The sequence below is a fragment of the Arachis hypogaea genome, chromosome 19 (assembly GCF_003086295.3).
Source record: "Arachis hypogaea cultivar Tifrunner chromosome 19, arahy.Tifrunner.gnm2.J5K5, whole genome shotgun sequence".
NCBI classification, from domain to species: domain Eukaryota; kingdom Viridiplantae; phylum Streptophyta; class Magnoliopsida; order Fabales; family Fabaceae; genus Arachis; species Arachis hypogaea.
In genome coordinates, this window is record NC_092054.1 from 43053962 (window position 1) to 43068742 (window position 14781).

The 14781-nt window shown below is 38.8% G+C and overlaps 1 protein-coding gene and 2 non-coding genes across 3 annotated transcripts; 1 reads left to right on the plus strand and 2 right to left on the minus strand.

Annotated features, from left to right (window-relative positions):
- Positions 1–200: 200 nt before the first annotated feature.
- Positions 201–12052, minus strand: LOC140182254 (uncharacterized). The gene is made up of 2 exons (XM_072228396.1): positions 11558–12052; positions 201–410 (listed from the first exon to the last, which is right to left on the minus strand). The coding sequence occupies exons 1-2, from the start codon at positions 12050–12052 to the stop codon at positions 201–203; spliced, it is 705 nt and encodes a 234-aa protein (XP_072084497.1).
- On the plus strand, positions 7091–7198 carry LOC112780955 (small nucleolar RNA R71). Its single transcript, XR_003191759.1, has one exon. It is a non-coding gene; the product is annotated as a small nucleolar RNA R71 (small nucleolar RNA).
- Positions 12053–14327: 2275 nt separating the features above from the next.
- LOC112780546 (small nucleolar RNA R71) lies at positions 14328–14434 on the minus strand. Its single transcript, XR_003191375.1, has one exon. It is a non-coding gene; the product is annotated as a small nucleolar RNA R71 (small nucleolar RNA).
- Positions 14435–14781: the final 347 nt, after the last annotated feature.

The window sequence follows — 14781 nt, forward strand, 5'->3', positions numbered from 1 at the left end:
ACTCTGTGTTTCTCCTACCAACCCTGGCATTATCTTCCGCATCCTCCGAACCAAGATCTTTGATATAACCTTATAAACACAACCCACCATACTAATTGGCCTAAGGTCCTTGATTTCTTTAGCTCTGACAAACTTTGGCGCCAAAGCCACCCAAGTAACATTCGCATCCCTAGGTAAAACAGCTGACTGAAAGAATCCCATCACGAATGCAGTGAACTCCCCACATCCTCCCAAAATTTCTTAATGAAATTCATATTATACCCATCACTGCCTGGTGCCTTAGTTGACTCACAATCCCAAACTGCATCCTTAATTTTCTCATTAGACGGCATCCATTCGAACTCTGCTACCTCCTCCTCCATTATTTGGTTAACCAGTCCATCACGGAACCCTATCACCAGCGAGGTCTCCTGATGATATAAATTCTTATAAAAGTCTCTTATAGCAAAGGTGCACGAAATTGTGATGTCCAGGCTCAAACAATCCCTGGCAACGTGAGCAACTTGGTACGCGCAATCGTGATTACACTTTGATTATATAAAATTCATGGCTCTTTCTTTCCCTGGCAATGGCGCCAAGAACATGGTGTCAATACCATGGTTCACAACTTCGATACAACTAACCAGCAAGTGCACTGGGTCATCCAAGTAATACCTTACGTGAGTAAGGGTCGAATCCCACGGAGATTGTTGGTATGAAGCAAGCTATGGTCACCTTGCAAATCTCAGTTAGGCAGATATAAATTGATAATGGTGTTTTCGAATAATAATTAATAGAATAGGGATAGAAATACTTATGTAAATCATTGGTGAGAGTTTCAGATAAGCGAATAGAGATGCTTTCATTCCTCTGAACCTCTGCTTTCCTACTATCTTCGTCCAATCAGTCTTACTCCTTTCCATGGCTGGCTTTATGCAAGGGCATCACCGTTGTCAGTGGCTACATCCCCTCCTCTCAGTGAAAAATATGCTCACATGCTCTGTCACAGCACGGCTAATCATCTGTCGGTTCTCGATCATGTTGGAATAGGATTCACCCTCCTTTTGCGTCTGTCACTAACGCCCAGCACTCGCGAGTTTGAAGCTCGTCACAGTCATTCAATCATTGAATCCTACTCGGAATACCACAGACAAGGTTTAGACTTTCCGGATTCTCTTGAATGCCGCCATCATTCTAGCTTACGCCACGAAGATTCTGGTTAGGAGATCTAAGAGATATTCATTCTAGCTTATTTCATGTAGAACGGAAGTGTTTGTCAGGCACGTGTTCATAGGGGAGAATGGTGATGAGCGTCACACATAATCATCACCTTCATCACGTTCTTGGGTGCGAATGGATATCTTAGAAGCGAAATAAGATGAATTGAATAGAAAACAGTAGTACTTTGCATTAATCTTTGAGGAACAGCAGAGCTCCACACCTTAATCCATGGAGTGTAGAAACTCTACCGTTGAAAATACATAAGTGAAAGTCCGGGCATGGCCGAGAGGCCAGCCCTCAATTGTGATCTAAGATAGCATACAACTGATCAAAGATTTTTTTTAAAAGACTAGTAAAAGGTCCTATTTATAATAAACTAGCTACTAGGGTTTACATGAGTAAGTAATTGATGCATAAATCCACTTCCGGGGCCCACTTGGTGTGTGTTTGGGCTAAGCTTGAGTGTTGCACGTGTAGAGGTCCTTCTTGAAGTTGAACGCCAGTATTTGTGCTAGTTTGGGCGTTCAGCTCTGGTTTTGGCTCCTTTTCTGGCGCTGGACGCCAGATTTGGGTAGAAAGCTGGCGTTGAACGCCAGTTTACGTCGTCTATTCTTGGCCAAAGTATGGACTATTATACATTTCTGGAAAGCCCTGGATGTCTACTTTCCAACACAATTGGAAGCGCGCCATTTCGAGTTCTGTAGCTCCAGAAAATCCACTTTGAGTGCAGGGAGGTCAGAATCCAACAGCATCAGCAGTCCTTCTTCAACCTCTGAATCTGATTTCTGCTCAAGTCCCTCAATTTCAGCCAGAAAATACTTGAAATCACAGAAAAAATACACAAACTCATAGTAAAGTCCAAAAATGTGAATTTAACATAAAAACTAATGAAAACATCCCTAAAAGTAACTAGATCCTACTAAAAACATACTAAAAACAATGTCAAAAAGCGTATAAATTATCCGCTCATCACAACACCAAACTTAAATTGTTGCTTGTCCCCAAGCAACTGAAAATCAAGTAGGATAAAAAGAAGAGAATATACTATAAATTTCAAACTATCAATGAAACATAGCTCCAATCAAATGAGCGGGACTTATAGCTTTTTGCCTCTTGAATAGTTTTGACATCTCACTTCATCCATTGAGGTTCAGAATGATTGGCATCTATAGGAACTCAGATTTCAGATAGTGTTATTGATTCTCCTAGTTCAGTATGATGATTCTTGAACACAGCTATTTTATGAGTCTTGGCCGTGGCCCTAAGCACTTTGTTTTCCAGTATTACCACCGGATACATAAATGCCACAGACACATAATTGGGTGAACCTTTTCAGATTGTGACTCAGCTTTGCTAAAGTCCCCAATTAAAGGTGTCCAGGGTTCTTAAGCACACTCTTCTTTTGCTTTGGACCTTGACATTAACCGCTCAGTCTCAAGTTTTCACTTGACACCTACACGCCACAAGCACATGGTTAGGGACAGCTTGGTTTAGCTGCTTAGGCCAGGATTTTATTCCTGTAGGCCCTCCTATCCACTGATGCTCAAAGCCTTGGGATCCTTTTTATTTCCCTTGCCTTTTGGTTTTAAGGGTTATTGGCTTTTTGCTCTTGCCTCTTGGTTTTAAGAGGTTTGGCTTTTTCTGCTTGCTTTTTCTTTTTCTTTTTCTTTTCTTTCTATTTTTTTCGCCTATATTATTTTTTTTTCTGCAAGCTTTGTTCTTTGCTGCTTTTTCTTGCTTCAAGAATCATTTTTATGATTTTTCAGATTATCAAATAACATGTCTCCTTGTCATCATTCTTTCAAGAGCCAACATATTTAACATTCTTAAATAACAACTTCAAAAGACATATACACTGTTCAAGCATACATTCAGAAAACAAGAAGCATTGTCACCACATCAATATAATTAAGCTAAGTTCAAGGATAAATTCGAAACTCATGTACTTCTTTTTCTTTTAAATTAAAACATTTTTCATTTAAGAGAGGTGATGGATTCATAGGACATTCATAACTTTAAGACAAAGTTACTAACTACTAATGATCATATAATGAAGACATGGATAAGCACACAACATAGAAAACGAAAAACAGAAGAAATAAGAACAAGGAATGAATCCACCTTAGTGATGGTGGCGTTTCCTTCTTGAGGAACCAATGATGTCCCTGAGCTCTTCTATGTCTCTTCCTTGTCTTTGTTGCTCCTCCCTCATTGCTTTTTGATCTTCTCTTATTTCATGAAGCATGATGGAGTTCTCTTGATGTTCCACCCTTAGTTGTCCCATATTGGAACTCAATTCTCCTAGGGAGGTGTTGATTTGCTCCCAATAATTTTGTGGAGGAAAGTGCATTTGAGGCATCTCCAGGATCTCATGTAAATGAGCTTCTTGCGCCCCTTGAGCTCCATGACTGGGCTCTCTTGCTTGCTCCATCTTTTTCTTAGTGATGGGCTTGTCCTCTTTAATGAGGATATCTCCCTCTATGTCAATCCCAGCCGAATTGCATAGGTGGCAAATGAGGTGAGGAAAGGCTAACCTTGCCATAGTGGAGGACTTGTCAGCCACCTTGTAGAGTTCTTGAGGTATAATCTCATGAACTTCCACCTCTTCTCCAATCATGATACAATGGATCATGATGGCCCGGTCTATAGTAACTTCAGACCGGTTGCTAGTGGGAATGATTGAGCATTGAATGAACTCCAACCATCCTCTAGCTACAAGCTTGAGGTCCAATCTTCTTAGTTGAACCGGCTTGCCTTTGGAGTCAACCTTCCATTGAGCTCCTTCTACACATATGTCCATAAGGACTTGGTCCAACCTTTGATCAAAGTTGACTCTCCTTGTGTAGGGGCGTGCGTTCTCTTCCATGTTTGGCAAGTTGAACGCCAACCTCACATTTTCCGGACTAAAATATAAGTATTTCCCCCGAACCATTGTAACATAGTTCTTTGGATCCGGGTTCTTACTTTGATCATGGTTCTTGGTGATCCATGCATTGGCATAGAACTCTTGAACCATTAGGATGCCGACTTGTTGGATGGAATTTGTTAGAACTTCCCAACCTCTTCTTTGAATTTCATGTCGGATCTCCGGATACTCATTTCTTTTGAGTTTGAAAGGGACATCAGGGATCACCTTCTTCTTGGCCACAACATCATAGAAGTGGTCTTGATGGGCTTTGGAGATGAACCTTTCCATCTCCCATGACTCGGATGTGGAAGCTTTTGTCTTCCCTTTCCCCTTTCTAGAGGATTCTCCGGTCTTAGGTGCCATCAATGGTAATGGAAAAACAAAAAGCTTATGCTTTTACCACACCAAACTTAGAATTTTGCTCGCCCTCGAGCAATAAAAGAAAGAATAGATGAAGAAGAAGAAGGAATGGAGGAGAGGGGGAAGGTGTTGTGGTTCGGCCAAGAAGGGTATAAAGGGGTTGTGTTATGTGAATTTGAAGAAGAATGGAGGGCTTTATATAGGGAAGGGAGGGAGGAAAGGTTTCGGCCATATGGGTGGGTTTGGGTGGGAAATTGGTTTTGAATTTTGAAGGTAGGTGGAGTTTATGAGGTAGGTTTATGGGGAAGAGTGGATGGATGTGAGTGGTGAAAAGGTGATGGGGAAGAGAGTTTGAGGTGATTGGTGAGGGGTTTTTAGGGAAGAGTGTTTATGGGGTTGTGTGAAAGAGAGTGGTGAGAAGAAGTGAGTGGAGGTAGGTGGGGATCCTGTGGGGTCCACAGATCCTGAGTAGATCCTGTGGGGTCCACAGATCCTGAGGTGTTCAAGGATTTACATCCCTGCACCCATTAGGCATGTAAGAATGCCTTTGCACCCAACTCTGGGTGTTCAGCGCCAGGTTGGTGGCCATTTTGGGCGTTCAACGCCCATTTGTGTGCCATTTCTGGCGTTGAACGCCAGAAACATGCCTGTTCTGGCGTTCAGCGCCCAGAAGCTGCCCATTTTGGGCGTTTAGCGCCAGAACCATGCTCTGTTCTGGCGCTGAACGCCAGACAGATGCTCCTCCAGGGTGTGATTTTTCTTCTGCTGTTTTTGATTCCGTTTTCAATTTTTATATTTATTTTGTGACTCCCCATGATCATGAACCTACAAAGACATATAACTAAGAGAAATATAGTTAGATAAATAAAAATTGGGTTGCCTCCCAACAAGCGCTTCTTTAATGTCAATAGCTTGACAGTGGGCTCTCATGGAGCCTCACAGATGTTCAGAGCATTGTTGAAACTCTCCAACACCAAACTTAGAGTTTGGATATGGGAGTTTAACACCAAACTTAGAGTTTGGTTGTGGCCTCCTAACACCAAACTTAGAGTTTGACTGTGGGGACTCTGGTTGACTCTACTTTGAGAGAAGCTTTTTCTGCTTCCTCTCCATGGTTGCAGAGGGAGATCCTTGAGTTTTAAACACAAGGGAGTCCTCATTCCATTGAAGGACTATTTCACCTCTGTCAACATCAATCACAACTCTTGCTGTGGCCAGGAAAGGTCTTCCTAGGATGATGGATTCATCCTCTTCCTTTCCAGTATCCAGGACTATGAAATCAGCAGGGATGTAAAGGCCTTCAACCTTTACTAACACGTCCTCTACTTGTCCATAAGCCTGTTTTCTTGAACTGCCTGCCATCTCTAATGAGATTTTAGCAGATTGCACCCCATAGATTCCCAGTTTCTCTATTCTAGAGAGGGGCATGAGGTTTATTCCTGAACCAAGGTCACACAGAGCCTTAAAGATCATGGTGCCTATGGTACAGGGTATTATGAACTTTCCGGAATCCTGTCTCTTCTGAGGCAATGTTAGTTGATCTAGATCACTTAGTTCATTGATGAACAAGGGAGGTTCAACTTCCCAAGTATCAATGCCAAATAATTTGGCATTCAGCTTCATGATTGCACCAAGAAACTTGGCAGTTTGCTCTTCAGTAACATCCTCATTCTCTTCAGAAGAGGAATACTCATCAGAGCTCATGAAGGGCATAAGGAGGTTCAATGGAATCTCTATGGTCTCTAGATGAGCCTCAGAGTCCTTTGGTTCCTCAGAGGGAAGCTCCTTATTGGTCACTGGACGTCCCAGGAGGTCTTCCTCCTTGGGATTTGCGTCTTCCTCTCCCTCTTTGGGTTTGGCCATGGTGCTTATGTCAATGGCCTTGCACTCTCCTTTTGGATTCTCTTCTGTATTGCTTGGGAGAGTACTGGGAGGGATTTCAGTGATCCTTTTACTCAGCTGGCCCACTTGTGCTTCCAAATTTTTAATGGAAGACCTTGTTTCATTCATGAAGCTCACAGTGGCCTTGGATAGATCAGAGACTAGATTTACTAAATTAGAAGCATTTTGTTCAGAGTTCTCTGTCTGTTGCTGAGTGGATGATGGAAAAGGTTTATTATTGTTAAACCTGTTTCTTCCACCATTATTAAAGCCTTGTTGAGGCTTTTGATCCTTCCATGAGAAATTTGGATGATTTTTCCATGATGAGTTATAGGTGTTTCCATAAGGTTCACCTAAGTAATTCACCTCTGCTATTGCAGGGTTCTCAGGATCATAAGCTTCTTCTTCATAAGAAGCCTCTTGAGTACTGTTGGATGCAGCTTGCATTCCATTCAGACCCTGAGAGATCATATTGACTTGCTGAGTCAATACTTTGTTCTGAGCCAATATGGCATTCAGAGTATCAACTTCAAGAACTCCCTTCTTCATAGGTGTCCCATTATTCACAGGATTCCTTTCAGAAGTGTACATGAACTGGTTATTAGCAACCATGTCAATGAGTTCTTGAGCTTCTGTAGGCGTTTTCTTTAGGTGAATGGATCCACCTGCAGAAGTGTCCAGTGACATCTTTGATAGCTCAGATAAACCATCATAGAATATATCTAGGATGGTCCATTCTGAAAGCATGTCAGAAGGAAACTTTTTGGTCAACTGTTTGTATCTTTCCCAAGCTTCATAGAGGGATTCACCTTCTTTCTGTCTGAAGGTTTGAACCTCAGCTCTAAGCTTGCTCAGCTTTTGAGGAGGAAAGTACTTGGCTAAGAAAGCCGTGACCAGCTTATCCCAAGAGTTCAGGCTGTCTTTGGGTTGAGAATCTAACCATATTCTAGCTCTGTCTCTTACAACAAAAGGGAAAAGCAAGAGCCTGTAGACTTCAGGATCTACTCCATTAGTCTTAACAGTATCACATATCTGCAAGAATTCAGTTAAGAACTGAAAAGGATCTTCAGATGGAAGTCCATGAAACTTGCAGTTCTGCTGCATCAGAGAAACTAATTGAGGTTTCAGCTCAAAGTTGTTTGCTCCAATGGCAGGAATGGAGATGCTTCTTCCATGTAAATTGGAATTAGGTGCAGTAAAGTCACCAAGCATCTTCCTTACATTATTATTATTTTTGGCTGCCATCTCCTCTGCCTGTTCAAAAATTTCTGAAAGGTTATCTCTGGATTGTTGTATTTTAGCTTCTCTTAGTTTCCTATTTAGAGTCCTTTCAGGTTCTAGATCTTCTTCCACAAGAATGTTCTTATCCTTGCTCCTACTCATATGACAAATAAGAGGGCACAGAAAAATAATAATAATAGAAATCCTTTATACCACAGTATAGGGATTCCTTTGTGAGTGAAAGAAAAGAGGGAGATAAAGAATGTAATGGAATGGAAGAAACACAACTGTGAGGAGGGTTGAGATGTGAGATGAGATGTTAGTAAATGAATAAATAAATAGAATAAGATGGGAGAGGGAGAATTTTCGAAAAATATTTTTGAAAAAGAGTTAGTGATTTTCGAAAATGGTTTTTGAAAAATGTTAGTATTTTTCGAAAATTTTTAAAATCAAAAATAAAAAATAAGAATAATTAGTTAATTAAAAAGAAATTTTTGAAAAAGAGGGAAGATATTTTCGAAAATTAGAGAGAGAGAGTTAGTTAGGTAGTTTTGAAAAAGTTAAGAAACAAACAAAAAGTTAGTTAGTTAGTTGAAACAAATTTTGAAAAGATAAGAAGTTAGGAGGTTAGAAAAGATATTTTGAAACCAACTTTTTGAAAAAGGTAAGATAAGAAGATATTTTAGAAATTAGTTTTGAAAAAGATTTGATTTTTAAAATCTCAATTAATGACTTGATTCATAAGAAATCACAAGATATGATTCTAGAACTTAAAGTTTGAATCTTTCTTAACAAGTAAGTAACAAACTTGAAATTTTTGAATCAAAACATTAATTGATTATGTTATTTTCGAAAATTTGGTATAAAAATAAAAAAAAAAGATTTTTGAAAAATATTTTTGGAATTTTCGAAAATAACTAAGAATTTTGAAAAAGATTTGATTTTTGAAAAAGATTTTGAAAAAGATAAGATTTTCAAATTGAAAATTTGATTTGACTCATGAGAAACAATTTGATTTTAAAAATTTTTGAAAGAGTCAACTCAAATTTTAGAATTTGATGAGAGAAAAAGGGAAAGATATTTTTTTTGATTTTTTGAATTTTTATGATGAGAGAGAAAAACAACAAAAAGACTCAATGCATGAAAATTTTGAATCAAAACAATGAATGCATGCATGAATGATATGAATGTCAAGATGAACACCAAGAACACTTTGAATGTCAAGATGAACATCAAGAACATATTTTTGAAAAATTTTTGATGCAAAGAAAACATGTAAGACACCAAACTTAGAAATCTTTCATGTTTAGACTCTAAGAAACGAAAAATGCACATGTAAAACAAGAAAAGACACAAAACATGAAAACATCAAGATCAAACAAGAAGACTTACCAAGAACAACTTGAAGATCATGAAGAACACTATGAATACATGATATTTTCGAAAAATGCAAGATGCATATGCAAGTGATACCAAACTTATGATATGACTCAAGACTCAAACAAGAAACACAAAATATTTTTTTTTATTTTTATGATTTTCTAAATTTTTTTTTGGATTTTTATTTTATATTTTTCGAAAATTATTTAGAAAAGGGAAAAATAAGGATTCAAAATTTTTAATATGAATTCCAGGAATCTTATGCTCTAAAGCTCCAATCAAAGGGTCAGGTATGGTTTAATAGCCAGCCAAGCTTTAGTATGTAACTCAGACATGACACGCCTGACATTCCTTACATTCAACAGCCAATTGGCTAAGAAAGATAAAGAAGCTCTTCTCTTGAGTATAAGAATTGAGACATGGCTTTACAGCCAGCCAGGCTTCAACATGCTTCATGAAATACTAGAATTCATTCTTAAAAATTCTGAAGCCATAGAATAATTTATTTTTGAAAACATTTTTATTTTAAAAATTTTTTCGAAAACAAAGGAGAAGTTTTTTTTTTGAAAGGTTTTTGAAAAAATTTTTGAAGAGAAAACAAAAAAGAAAATTACCTAATCTGAGCAACAAGATGAATCGTCAGTTGTCCATACTCGAACAATCCCCGGCAACGGCGCCAAAAACTTGGTGCACGAAATTGTGATGTCCAGGCTCAAACAATCCCTGGCAACGTGAGCAACTTGGTACGCGCAATCGTGATTACACTTTGATTATATAAAATTCATGGCTCTTTCTTTCCCTGGCAATGGCGCCAAGAACATGGTGCCAATACCATGGTTCACAACTTCGATACAACTAACCAGCAAGTGCACTGGGTCGTCCAAGTAATACCTTACGTGAGTAAGGGTCGAATCCCACGGAGATTGTTGGTATGAAGCAAGCTATGGTCACCTTGCAAATCTCAGTTAGGCAGATATAAATTGATAATGGTGTTTTCGAATAATAATTAATAGAATAGAGATAGAAATACTTATGTAAATCATTGGTGAGAGTTTCAGATAAGTGAATAGAGATGCTTTCATTTCTCTGAACCTCTGCTTTCCTGCTATCTTCATCCAATCAGTCTTACTCCTTTTCATGGCTGGCTTTATGCAAGGGCATCACCGTTGTCAGTGGCTACATCCCCTCCTCTCAGTGAAAAATATGCTCACATGCTCTGTCACAGCATGGCTAATCATCTGTCTGTTCTCGATCATGTTGGAATAGGATTCACCCTCCTTTTGCGTCTGTCACTAACGCCCAGCACTCGCGAGTTTGAAGCTCGTCACAGTCATTCAATCATTGAATCCTACTCGGAATACCACAGACAAGGTTTAGACTTTCCGGATTCTCTTGAATGCCGCCATCATTCTAGCTTACGCCACGAAGATTCTGGTTAGGAGATCTAAGAGATATTCATTCTAGCTTATTTCATGTAGAACGGAAGTGTTTGTCAGGCACGTGTTCATAGGGGAGAATGGTGATGAGCGTCACACATAATCATCACCTTCATCACGTTCTTGGGTGCGAATGGATATCTTAGAAGCGAAATAAGATGAATTGAATAGAAAACAGTAGTACTTTGCATTAATCTTTGAGGAACAGCAGAGCTCCACACCTTAATCCATGGAGTGTAGAAACTCTACCGTTGAAAATACATAAGTGAAAGTCCGGGCATGGCCGAGAGGCCAGCCCTCAATTGTGATCTAAGATAGCATACAACTGATCAAAGATTTTTTTTAAAAGACTAGTAAAAGGTCCTATTTATAATAAACTAGCTACTAGGGTTTACATGAGTAAGTAATTGATGCATAAATCCACTTCCGGGGCCCACTTGGTGTGTGTTTGGGCTAAGCTTGAGTGTTGCACGTGTAGAGGTCCTTCTTGAAGTTGAACGCCAGTATTTGTGCTAGTTTGGGCGTTCAGCTCTGGTTTTGGCTCCTTTTCTGGCGCTGGACGCCAGATTTGGGTAGAAAGCTGGCGTTGAACGCCAGTTTACGTCGTCTATTCTTGGCCAAAGTATGGACTATTATACATTTCTGGAAAGCCCTGGATGTCTACTTTCCAACACAATTGGAAGCGCGCCATTTCGAGTTCTGTAGCTCCAGAAAATCCACTTTGAGTGCAGGGAGGTCAGAATCCAACAGCATCAGCAGTCCTTCTTCAACCTTTGAATCTGATTTCTGCTCAAGTCCCTCAATTTCAGCCAGAAAATACCTGAAATCACAGAAAAAATACACAAACTCATAGTAAAGTCCAGAAATATGAATTTAACATAAAAACTAATGAAAACATCCCTAAAAGTAACTAGATCCTACTAAAAACATACTAAAAACAATGTCAAAAAGCGTATAAATTATCCGCTCATCAAGCAACTTTAATCCTTGCTTGATTTCTCACTATCCTCCCATGAATAAGTAAGGACTCAATCCGATTGTTTCTCCTTCGAGCTGAGGCTAGATTATGAAAATAGCGAGTATTCTTATCCATCTCCTTGGTATGCCTGGATCGCGACATCTGCTTCCAATGTAACTCTTTTCTAATATACCATTTCTTACAAGAGCTCACCAGGACCCTCCTTCTTGCTTCCACAGTTCCATCAACAACCCCATTGCTAACCATATCATCTACTTTCTTTATCTCTTCTTCAAAATTCATAATTTTCATATCCATGTCCCTAAAATTCTCCTTATGCCATTTACCCAACGGGACCGTCAAAGCCTTCAGCTTGTCAATGAATTGTATGTTGCCCAAATTCCTCCACTCCACCTTTACCATCCGCAAGAAACCCTCATGAGTAAACCAAGCATCCAGACTCCGAAAAGGTCTCGGCCCCCCTCCTAATCTTTTGATATCCACAATCAATGGATAGTGGTCTGATAAATCTCTCAGACCTCCTCTAAGCCTTGTTTTAGGAAACTCTTCCAACCACTTCAAACTAGCCAGAACTCTATCAATGCGGCTACACGACTGACCCCTAAACCATGTGAGCATACGATCAGCAAGTGGAAGGTCCAAAAGCTCCATATTTTGAATCCAAAATTTAAACTCAGTTGCAGTCATTGTCAAAGTGGTAGCTCCTTTCTTATCTTTTCCTAATGAATCTGCATTTATATTATTCAGTTTAAACAAGAATTAATTATCTTTTAGCCACAATGGATTCTACTTTGAGTCGTGTACAATTCTGTTTATTTTAGGTAGCATTTGGTTGGATTTGATGGAGCTTCTGCAGAAAAAGAGAAGAAGGCTATATAGGGCAGGAATGGCTTAGAGGATGGAGAGGAAGCTTTCACAAATGGAATCAGCACAAGAATTAAAGGAGATGAAAGCGAGGAGCGACGCGTGCGCGTGATTTAGAGATTTGCTCAGCGACGCGTGCGCGTACCTGACGCGTACGCGTGACACGCGAAGAAGACCATCGACGCGTACGCGTGACATTCGCCACGTGCAAAAAATGCAGAAAATGTTGATTATTTAATTAATTCTGATTTAAACTTTATTTTTATTTTAAAATAGGAAAAGATATTATTTTAGTTTTAGAAAATAGATTTTAAATTAATTAGGATTAGATATAAAAGAGAAAAAAAACTTCTCTTCTGGGGGATTCCAACATTATTCCACTTTTCATTCCACCTGAGCCCAATTTACATTTTATCAGAATCCTAGTTTTTTTCTCTGAACCATGAGCAACTAAACCTCTACTGTTAAGGTTAGGAGCTCTGTCTATTGTATGGATTGATACTATTATTTTTCTATTTTAATTCATACACTAATTTATATTTCAAGAATTGTTTTCGTTCTTTATCTTATGAATTTGGGTGGAACGGAAGTATGACCCTCTTTCTAATTGAGTTCTTGTATAACTTGGAAAAGCTCTTTACTTGAACAACAGCTTGAAAAATATTCTCCTAAATTTCTAATTATCTGGATTTAACGGGATACGTGACATATAATCCTCTTATATTTGGGTAATTAGAATTTTTGTGGCATATAAACTAGAATTAAACTTCACCCTCTAATTGGAATTAAGTGACCAAAGAATTGGCGGTTGATGAATTTAAGATGGGACTAAGAAGGTCTAAGGAATTAGGGCTTAGTCACATATAGTTTGCCATGAATTAAATCTTACATGATTAAAATAGTTAGTAAGAAAAGTCAATCCGGAAAATAGATAACTCTGAAGCCTTAACTGTTTCTCCATATATTATTCTCAACTTATTTACTTTCTGTCTTCTGATATTCTGAATTTACTATTTAATGCTTTTGAACTCTCAAAACACTATTTTCTACTTGTCTAACTAAGTAAATTAATCAACCATTGTTGCTTAGTCCATCAATCCTTGTGGGATCGACCCTCACTCACCTGAGGTATTACTTGGTACGACCCGGTGCACTTGTCGGTTTGTTTGTGGTTATAAATTCTGCACCAAGTTTTTGGTGCCGTTGCCGGGGATTGATAATGATTAACAACTATCCGTTTTTTGATTGCTTAGATTAGGCATTTTAGTTTTAATTTTATTTAAATTTTGCTCTAGTTTTTTTTTGAAAAAAAATAATAAAAAAATAAAAAAATTTAATAAATAAATAGCACTAGTATTTTTCCTTAATTTCTGAAATTAAGTTTGGTGTCACCTAGTTAATTTCATTTTAATTTTCTTGTTTATTTTCCTTGTTAATTTTCGAATTTTTTTGTTTTATTTATTTAGTATTTCAATTTTATTATTTTACACAGGTTACCTCACTGGGATTATCTGCACTCTGACGTAGAGAATCCCATCCTTTCTTGTCTTTTGCCTGTGTATGTGCAGAAACTGAGACAAGAAACTTCTCTTAGACTTTGATCCTGAACCTGAAAGGACTTTCAGGCGACGTTTGCAACAAGCAAGACTTTATAAGGTTGCAGAATCCTATGGATCCTACTAATGCTGTTAATGCCAATGTGGCAAATCCGAATGGAAATGAGCAACAAAGGAGAGTGCTTGGCTCTTACTCTGCTCCTACTGCAGATCTTTATGGAAAAAGCATTGTGGTGCCTCGTATAGCTGCGAACAACTTTGAGTTGAAGCCACAATTGGTCACCCTGGTGCAACAAAACTGCCAGTATCATGGTCTTTCCCACGAAGACCCAAATCAATTTATTTCTAACTTTTTGCAGATTTGTGATACTGTGAAGACAAATGGAGTGAACCCAGAAGTGTACAAACTCATACTCTTCTCGTTTGCTTTGAGGGATGGAGCAAAGCTATGGCTAGATTTCCAACCCAAGGAGAGTTTGGATACTTGGGACAAGGTTGTTACTGAGTTTTTTACTAAATTTTTCCCACCGAAGAAGCTGACTAAGCTTAGGGTGGAGGTTCAGACCTTCAGGCAGAAGGATGGTGAAACTCTTTATGAAGCTTGGGAGAGATACAAGCTATTGACTAGACAATGCCCTCTGGACATGTTCTCCAAATGGATCCAACTAGATATCTTTTATGAAGGCTTGGGTGAAATGTCCAAGACGTGCTTAGATAATTTCGCAGGTGGTTCATTGCACAAGAAGAAGACACCGGAGGAGACTATTAAGCTTATTGAATTGGTTGCCAGCAACCAATATTTATACTCATCTAACAGGAATCCTGTGAACTCTGAGGCTCCTCAGAAGAAAGGTGTTATGAAAGTAGAAGCTCTTAATGCTATTCTTGCTTAGAACAAGCTTATATCTCAGCAAATAAATCTACTTACTCAGCAGATAGGTGGCATGCAAGTCTCAGCTATCAACACCCAAAATCCACCTCAAGAGGTCTCTTATG

Coding starts and splice junctions, on each gene's coding strand:
- LOC140182254 (XM_072228396.1), bottom strand. CDS start 12,052: ATGACTGCAACTGAGTTTAAATTTTGGATTCAAAATATGGAGCTTTTG. Junction 411..11,557: donor AAGCAAGAAGGAGGGTCCTG/GTGAGCTCTTGT, acceptor TTATATCATCAG/GAGACCTCGCTGGTGATAGG.